The following is a 9,964-nucleotide window of genomic DNA, read 5'->3' on the forward strand; positions in this document are numbered from 1 at the left end:
ATTAGGAAACAAAGAAATAGGAAGCTTGTAATGATATGTTCTCTCAACAACCCGCATTCCACAGGCATGTAATCACCTTCTCACCTTCTCATATATATTATAAGTTTAATATATATGATACTGAAACTGTTTAAATATTTGTTTGCACACACACACACACATATGCACATTTATATATGTTTATATATATACACACATACACACATGCACATTTAGTTGTGTATTTGTGTGCACAAACAAATATTTATACTGTTTCAGTATCATCTATGTTAAACTGATAAAGACAACACCTCTGGATAACGAACTTCTTGTATAGTCGTATTTATACCCTAACATCAATATTTCCCGATAGTATTCACAATGTCATATTCCAGAAGATGGCAGTGCAAGAAGAGAAAAGTGAGTTCAAATGACAATGACATCCTTTTGAGATAAATGGAACGGGTGATAATAGTATTGGATCCTATTAAATTTACAAACCATATGACATTTCCTGTTCTTTAGTTTAGAGCAAGGGAAATTTTATACAGCAGTGGATACTACTAATCCCTCGCGTCTATACTCCGAAAGCGAATAGAATCCTACAAAGATCTCACCGTTTCATTCTTTTATAGTTGTTTACATCGGGAATGTTGTTGTTGTAATTTGTGAACGTTATGTTAAGTTAAATAAGCTTCTCTGAGTTGTTTTAGGGTTGTAGCTCACGGCGGAGAGGGAGCAAAATGCCGAGATGGAGGGAATTGAATACAGCAACGAGCCATTTGAGAGCTTATATGAGGTGTACGAGGAGATAGGAAGGTAAGACATAAACTGGGCTTGGCAGGGTCACTTACCTATTTGTACCTGTGTTTTACAATGACTCGATAATTTAATGATTAAGTATTAGTACATGCAACGAAAAGATAAGCATGTGAAAGTAATCAGATGTCTGTTTATTTGCGGGAAATTGGAATATTCTTATCATGTGTGTTGTTCGTTGTAGATACGTCTTTGTTTGCTGTGTTTGAACATTTCTTTGTATCGGCGAGTCAAATCTAATTTGTTTTCAAGTTTTGCTTTGGTTTAGTGTCAATGTCAGAAGTGTGGAGGTAGAAAATTTTATAAATGGGTATAGTTACACAGTTCTGGTTGGTTAAAGTTATGAATTATTACTTTTGTAACATTGCCAGTATTTTTCTTCATATATGTTAAGGGGTAAGTCAGTGTTAATCCTTCTTAGTTGAGCCACATCTTCAGATGAGTTTTTTTTTATTATTTTCTAGACTTATGGTATGATATATGAGTCTATTTTTGAAACATTAGCAAAGAAATTAGTTACACAACTAAAGGAATAATTAGCATTTGTTTTGAAAAAAATGCAGTGCAAAAATAATCAGACTCTTTGCCAAATGCCCAGAGTGGAAGGGTTCAGGCTGAAAAAGTCTAATTTCTCAAAATCTGTTGAAGCTAAGGTGGGTATTTTTTATGCTACATGTGCCTCAGATAATTGTCTTTGTGTACTTTTATTCAGATTTTTCATTTTATATTTTGATGTTACTGAACAATAGATTTTGCTGGACAGAGTCATTGATCATGCCTCCCATGACCATCATGCACTAGAATTGATTCATAGTAGAGAGAGTTTGCATGTGCTCTGTTTTCTGTCTTTTTTACTGTCTTTGAGTATGTTAACATCGTTCTTTGGACAGCAGGAGTAAAGTATTAATAATGGTTATGTGAAAGGAGGCTGCAAAGAAACAAATGAAAAACTAAAGAGAATACACTAGCTTTAGAAGTGACCTAAGATGACCTGAAAGAACCTGTGAGAGACACCTTACCACTTGGAGCATTATCAATAAAGTACGAGACAGTTAAATTTCTCCAGAAAACATCTCTCCACTGTACATTGTCACCTAAATAGGAATATGTTTTTTTCAAGTTGAATTTTTTTACGTAAATCATATATCTTACCTGTGACAAATTTCTAATTTTTTGCAGCATAATGGCCAGGAAGCAATTAGCTACAAAACTGCTTATTGTCATTCTTTTATTCTGAAGCTCAAAAGAGCTATGAATATTATTCCAATAGTATTTTAAAGTAAACTGTAGCTCAGATCAATATATTTTTGAGTACTTATTATTTGCAATATTAAAATGATCATAAGCAAGACTGTTCATTTGGATATTGTTTAAATCTAATATAAAGGATATTGCATTGTTTTCATCATTTTCTACTAATAAAAATGACATAGAAATGACATAGAAATGTCATAAGAAAAGATAAAAATTATAGTTGTAGGAGATTAGAATTATTTGGGTGTTATGTGACTTTGACTTTCCCCATTTAAAAATTTCATTCCCATTTTTTCATCAGAGTTAATTATGGCAATAACTTTTAAGTATCAAAGATTCTTAGAGAGAGTATTTAGATACATTCGCGATTGTGAAATAATCAAAATTTTGTCATATTGATTTAGATCTTTAAAGTTATAATTGACATATTGGCCATGTTAAAGTCAAATCCTTTTTGAAACCTCATATTTCTTGAAAGGGTGTTATAAACATTATTTAATATTTGTATGTAATACTGTAAAATGCTGTAACCTCAGACATGGAGGTAATTTTGTACATTTCTGGATGAAATGTGATATGCTGTATATTATGGAAAATAAAGATGTATGCTGTTATGATGTTCCAATATTATATATAGCTTTCATGGAATTAGCGAGAATAGATATACATAAAGTATATTTGCAAACCAGGTGAAAGTTTACATATATATTTTTTCACCATTTACAGGGCAAATAGGGATAGCTGTCTGAACTTGTGTAAGAGGATTTTATGTAATATGCTTAATTATTTTTCAGAATGTTCCTGTAAAGTGGTTTGACCACTGTAACATTAGTAATAATTTTCTCTCCCAGAAAAAGGATGTATTACTTTAGATAAAAAGAAAAACACATGTAACTTTGGACAGTGAAGCTGTTGTGCAGTGATAGTGGGGAATGTCAGGATACTTATGATAGACAAAATGCCATGAACAAGAACAAGCTCCTGCCAAGAAAGAAAGGGACATCAATCATGTGTTGAATGGAACATGGAAAAATGCTTAAGATATTAAAGACAGAAAATGATGTGTCTGATATTTAGTCAATAAGTCAGGTCAGTCAATAATACTTGAACATTTCTTTTTGGACATTTTTTATCATATGTATATATTTTTTGATAATTTAAGAAACATGTTTATATACTAATGCAACTACAATGTGTATAAACAAATGTAACTATGTACAAAATGTATATACAACAAAAGTTCATAAGACGTCATTCATCATGTCGGAAATATTTTGATGATTTGATATTGTGTCATCCGTCCTGAATAGATTGTTATCTTTGATAAGCTCTATAGTTTCATTGTTTAATCTCCAATTAATAATGGTAACTCGTGGCCAGTAATGTATGAATATTAATGTGTATTTTTTATGATATGTCTCCCGATTGGTATTTATGTATGAATTTAATTATAGCCATGCTCAACATGTGAAGTTTGACAACAAGAAAGAATGCTGTAATTTTCTTAAATTTAGAAATATATGGAATAGGATTTTGATTATTTTTTTCAGTTTGGAGGTTTATGAATGATTGTGATTATTTTCATTATAAAAGTTATCCCACTACAACATAATATATTGTGCTCTCAATGTATTGATTTGAAAAAAGACTATTTTACTTTTTACGTATTTCTTTGTTTATTTATTTATTTATTTTTGTTTATTTATTTATTTATTTTTGTTTATTTATTTGTATATCTATTTATTTGTTTTATTTATTTTTTTGTTTATTTATTTTTTGTCTAGTATTACTGTAAAAAAAAAAAATTCTCAATTTTTATTAAACTTTTTTAGTGTATGAAGAAAGCTTGAAAGGCTGAAATGAAGAGTAATTAGATATACATGCATTTATATGGCAGATCTATAAGATAACCTATGATACACAGGCCTGCCTGAAATTACCCAAACTTGTGTAAGTGTGTGTTTGTGCCCATCTCAGAGCACAGGAAACTTTCCACTGCAGTCAGATATTGAAAAACATGTGATGAACAGAGGATTGGGGGGCTGACTCCCACATGGTTTTTTTTTTTACTGGGCCATATATCATGACATGGATATTGATGAGCTATAGTGCTCATTGGTAATGTTGTTGATAAATATGTTGATAATTATATGGATGATATTTATGCTGCTGCTGCTGATGATGATGTTGATAGCAATGTTTATAACAATGATGATTTTGATAATTATATTGATGAAAATGATGTTAACATGGATGATAATGATGATGATGTTTGAGATTAGTGTCTATAACTTAACTCTCTCTGGACGGGTGGTACAGCATGTGTACCGCGCATTCAAAAGCCCAGTGGCCGGGCGGCACAGTATTGTGCCAGCCATTCAATTGATTTAGGCCTAATAATTCGAACGCCCCGGCATTTGGACATTCAAGGCTAGAATTCCCCCGTCGGGGATGGGTTAATGGTGATGTTGTTGATGGTAATATAATGATATTGGTATTAGTGTTGATAGTAATGCTGATGATTAGGAAGGATTGTAGTAGCAGTGTAATTATGTTAATCTATTGACTACTGAATCAAGTTGTATTTTTGTCTGTTAAATTGTAATATCATATAACTTTTCAGTGGGCAGTTTGCAGTAGTCAGACGATGCATAGAAAAGGAAACACGCACGGAATATGCAGCGAAATATATACGAAAGCGGCGTGTGGCAAACTCAAGACGTGGGCTACCACTAGAGTCCATTGCACGAGAAGTGAGGGTGTTGCAGAAGCTTCACAACCACCAGAATATAATTTCCTTGTATCGTGTTTTCGATAATGGACAACATGTCATATTGGTTCTGGAATTGTGAGTATACAATATCTTTGTAAAGATTGCATTTTTTTTTTCACTAGTAAATGGCACAGAAAAAGAAGATACATATGTATAGAAGCATTTGTTTGGCATTGAACTGAGAATCAGATTAAAAATATTCAGCTTTTGAATTATGGCTATGATGAGATAATTTTTGCCTACAGGGTGCGTGGCGGTGAGCTGTTTGAACACATCAGTGAGCGCGAGAGACTGTCAGAGGAGGAGGCTGCTGCATTTATGCGGCAGATCCTCCAGGGGGTGACACACATGCATTTAAACAACATTGCTCATCTAGATTTAAAGGTAATCTTTTTTGTTCATTAGTCTTCTTTTTAATGAATATTTTAACAGCATAGTAAAAATATTATAGTATAGTTGATGTTATGGTAAGATTTGCATTAAAGAAGGCAAAAATGAAAGTATATGGGGTTGAAAGTCCAATGTATAATTATATTCAGTTTTGATATAAGAGAGTGATATTTTATTTATAGAAATACTGACAAGTTTTATAAATATCAACAGCCAGAAAATGTTTTGCTGCTTAGTAAAAATCGACAACACATTAAATTGATTGACTTTGGCTTATCAAGAATGATAACTGAAGCTGAGGAAGTTCGAGATCTAATGGGTATGTAGTGCTTGAAGCAGGTAAAAATGTAAATGTAATCACTATTTTGTGTTTTGTTTAGATTGCTTACACAAAGATCTTCTGTTTAAGTTAAAAACTGAGTGAAGATTTTGTTCTTGTAGTTGCCTGGTTAACTAGTTTTAGGTTAATGATAGAGAAAAAACATTATCTTCAATTACTTTTTGTTATAGTAATGTTTAAATTTTGCACTTTTTGATGATAATGTTTTGAGCCTGAAAGTTATAGTAAATGAGTGCATTTATTTAAGAGCATGTTGATAAACTGTAAAATGAGAAGTTGCCTAACTTTTTTTTATTTATCTATTTATTTTTTTTAGGGGATTATGTTTGTCATTCATATATACTCATTAAAAAAAAAGATACTCTGTTTTCAAAGGCCATTATTCTTCTTGATATTATTTTTTTCTCCTGCACTTGATACAAAAAATGTATCATGCACCAATACAGAGCATTTGCTCTTACTTCTTGTGTTTGCTTATTATATTTTCTTTTTCTTTTGAAGCTTTCGCCAACACTGCCTTGCTACCCTTACTGCTCACTCTCAGATGTGCGCTTTCACAGAGTTTCAAGATGTGGCCCTCCTCTCCCATTCCCTATTAGCTCACTTTCCCGTGTTGATTCCTTCCAGTAAGCTCTCACCCAAAACTGCTTGACTTAACTTACTCTTCTTACTGATTTCCATGCTAGCTGATAAAATTGGTGTCAGCTACTCTTATAAACTCGCAGAATAAGTAACAATATGATTTAACTTGTGAGATGCCTTTGGCAATGAGTATTTTCTCTCAGAGTATACTGTCTTGACAAACTTATCCATATTATAGGCTTTGCTGTCAGTGTAGATGTTTACTGTCCCTTGTATTGTCCTTTTGGCTGACATTCAAGTAATGAGAGGTTAACTTAGTTGTAATTTTATTGAGTGTGGCAACTTAACTCACTATTGGAATGGCAGGGTTGAAAAGGGTTAACCCTGAAAGCAGGCTTTACGTCATTTGCCTCTCATATTATTTTGAGATTGTTTATCTGGTTATATTATGAGTAATTACCTTTCAGGAACCAAAAAAATTCCCTGGGATGTGACTTAGATATTTTGATGTTGCATTTGTTCCTAGATTCATGTCAATATTAGCATTTTCATTATGGTTGTGACCTTGTCTAAGCGGATATCTGAGAATGCACTGCCACTCCAATCATAAACAACCTTAGTTGCTCTTCCTGACATGTGATCAGTGATAATGATTTTGATTCCTTTTATTAACTTCAGTTTTTTTTGTATGTTTCATTTCATTAATTAACCCTTTATTTGTATGATATATCATCCACATGTAATGCAGGTACCGCTGAGTTCATGGCCCCAGAGATTGTCAACTATGAGCCGCTGTGCCTTGCCACAGACATGTGGGCCATTGGGGTGATAACGTATATCTTGTAAGTTACTTGACACATAGTATCATTAGGGTAGGTCTGTAGTGTTGGAGGCAGTGGCAGTAAGTTGCTGCTGCTGTTTGGTCTCTGGTTTGGGACTTACAAAAAAATTGAGTTCTTTGATATTTTTCTTAGCTTTATATTTTTAAGTGAAATTGATGCTCTTGCACTATCTTAACCCATTGCTGATGTTGACTATGAATTTGGTGCGGGCATGCCAGATGTGAGGTTGGTGGAATGAGGGAGACTTGTGCTTTGCCCCACAACTGTTTTTTCAGCCCAACTCATGCTCATTTGTACATTAGAGTACTGAAAATCTCCACTTCATTGTATTTCATCATATTGTGAGACTTATAATGGACACTGTTATGCTTTGGCAATATTTAGACAAATAATACCTATAATTTAGTCTACATATAGGAAGAAAATATGTTGTATACTCAGTGTACGATCACTTTAACAAATTCATGGTACAAGAAATATGAAGTTTGGTGAAATATTTTCTCTACTGTAATAAAGAAAAAAAAAATTAAACTCTGCAATGGGTTAATATAGATTTCCTTTTTCTGGTATGTGATTTTGGATGTACACTGTTATTATTCCATAGATTTAATACATGGGAACTGATTGATGTATGTAAAGTATAGTATGACTTTACAGACTTTAAAACAAAATGGTTTAATGTGCCTAATGATGCAATAACTACTACTTGTAAAGGCTCTCTTGTTGGTCAGTGGATTAACTACCAGCAATTTAATTCTCTGAATAAAGCTGAATAAACCTCTTATTTAACATGATCTAAATCATCATAACAGTATTATTGCTATATAGGAACCTTACTCTTTATGTATATTTTGACAGAACAGTAAAACTAATTTTATTATAGCACAGTTAACCAAACCATTCAGAACATACATTGTTTATGAATTTCATACAGACACATGTGTAAACATTGAGGGCCTTGAATTCATAATGAAAATGTATGATAATGAGTCATAGAATATGAGAAAATTTATTTTATTTCATATGGAAAACTTGGTCACTTCAGGTAAAAGATATATTTATATTTTTTTCATTTGTTCATACATATATATATTTACATTAGACATAATAGACTTACATATACAATAGAGGAATAAAATGTTTTTTGGAATCCATAAATTTGTTTTTGTATTAAAAAAAAAAATAATGGAAATTAAACATTAAAATACTTCCTGTCTTCACATATACTTAACTACATAGTTCTATAAACATACATGTATGCTTGTATGTAATGTTCAAGTTCTAGAGGTGTCATTTGATTGTTATTTTTTAGATTCTGAGGTACATCCCTTTGATAAAAAGTTGATTGAATTGGGGTTGGTAACATACGTCAATAGTTCAAAATGATATTGGTGGCTTTTAAGATGGAATGTTGTTTTTTGTTGTTGTAGAGGATGTCATTGATTGTTGTTTCAAATGGAATATTATGGGATTTTAAACTTAATGATATTAATAATGAGTTCACTTTTATTTTAGTAGAGGTTTAGTGTTACCAGATCTGATCTCTTACTTTTTATATTTTTATTATTTTCTAACTTTCTCATTTCCTCTTGCAGATTGTCAGGGGCTTCTCCTTTCCTTGGTGATTCACAACAGGAAACTTATAACAACATAACTGCTGTAGATTTTGGATTTGATGATGAAGATTTTTCTGGGACATCTGACCTTGCAAAGGACTTCATTAGCCAGTTATTGATAAAAGATCCTAGGTGAGAGAATGGTCATCTTAATATTCTCCATTAGGTAGTACACAAGAGAACTAAATATTTTTGATGGTCAAATTTTATATGGTAGAGTCAAACTTATGAGATTTGTCATTATTTCAGACGTCGAATGTCAGCTGAGCAAAGCCTTGCCCACCCATGGATGGCACCTCAGTCAAAGGAACAGGAGATTAAGAGACGGGATGCACAAACAAACATGGATAACTTTAAGTCGTACCAGGCAAGACGCAGGTGGAAGGTAAATAAAACACCAAACATGCATTTATACATGCATTGTCCACTGTGCTTATGTGTGTGTGTGTTTTTGGTAAATATATGTGGCTCCACAAACATACGATCAACAAGTAATTATGTAGTAGGCCTACCTGACCTCACCTATTTAATTTATTTCTTGAATTTTTGAGGAAAAGAATAACTTCTATTACTTTTATTATTTTTTATTAATTATGAACTATTATAATGATAAAAAGGATGATGTCAATAATGATGTTGATAATGACATGTAAGCTTAAGTAGCCTACTAAGTGACTCTGTAGTAATTAACCGTCTGTGTAGAAAACAATAAGAAAGCAGAACAATTGTGAACAGTACCTGGCATCATTTGCTTTAGAAAAGTGAAAAAGGAGCTAATTTTGCTTATGTGTGATGTTTTGCCAAATGGTTGATAAAAATTTAGGGATTTTTTTCATTTCGACATTATTTCTAAGGAAGAATGAGTAATATTGATATTATCCACACATGAAATGTATGGCTTATAAATTTAGAAACAGTGGAATGCAAATCATCTCCTTTTATGTAGTGATGTATTTATGCATTTTAATTTTGTTATCTCTGACAGCATTCCCTAAAGGTGGTAACTCTCTGCAATCGCCTTTCAAGAAGTGCCAAGCTAAGGAGTCAGAGTGCTGAACTTCTAGATGCCAAATCAAGTGCCATAACATTGCAGGAGGACCAGGTAAGTTGACAGTATGCCTGCCTGTGACATTTATGCAAGGTTCATTTCCATATAACTGATATGAATACCTTATTTTTGTCTGTTGAGATCCTCTTTATGCACAGGACTAATGCTTCTACAGAAGTTCTTGTATAGCATTGAGGTATATTACCTTCTTATGGGGAAGAGGGATGTAACATCATTGGAAGTGTATCTGAAAAACTGAATACAAAATACAGTTTCACATTCAAAGGCAAATGTTTTAATTACTGATATATAAATTAGATT

The 9,964-nt window shown here is 32.4% G+C and overlaps 1 protein-coding gene across 1 annotated transcript in view; it reads left to right on the forward strand.

Moving 5' to 3' along the window:
- Nucleotides 1-591: 591 nt before the first annotated feature.
- LOC122266287 (death-associated protein kinase 1) overlaps nucleotides 592-9,964 on the forward strand; it is a gene marked incomplete in the record, with an annotated part of 53,278 nt that continues 43,905 nt past the window's right edge. Inside the window, 8 exon segments of the mRNA XM_086531317.1 lie at nucleotides 592-798; nucleotides 4,676-4,900; nucleotides 5,071-5,209; nucleotides 5,429-5,534; nucleotides 6,886-6,979; nucleotides 8,575-8,727; nucleotides 8,845-8,980; nucleotides 9,581-9,697. Of these exon segments, the coding sequence (XP_086387443.1) occupies nucleotides 731-798; nucleotides 4,676-4,900; nucleotides 5,071-5,209; nucleotides 5,429-5,534; nucleotides 6,886-6,979; nucleotides 8,575-8,727; nucleotides 8,845-8,980; nucleotides 9,581-9,697 (1,038 nt within the window).

Source organism: Penaeus japonicus, unplaced genomic scaffold, assembly GCF_977035675.1.
Source record: "Penaeus japonicus unplaced genomic scaffold, GWHDUDI00000001_assembly GWHDUDI00000003, whole genome shotgun sequence".
NCBI lineage: Eukaryota > Metazoa > Arthropoda > Malacostraca > Decapoda > Penaeidae > Penaeus > Penaeus japonicus.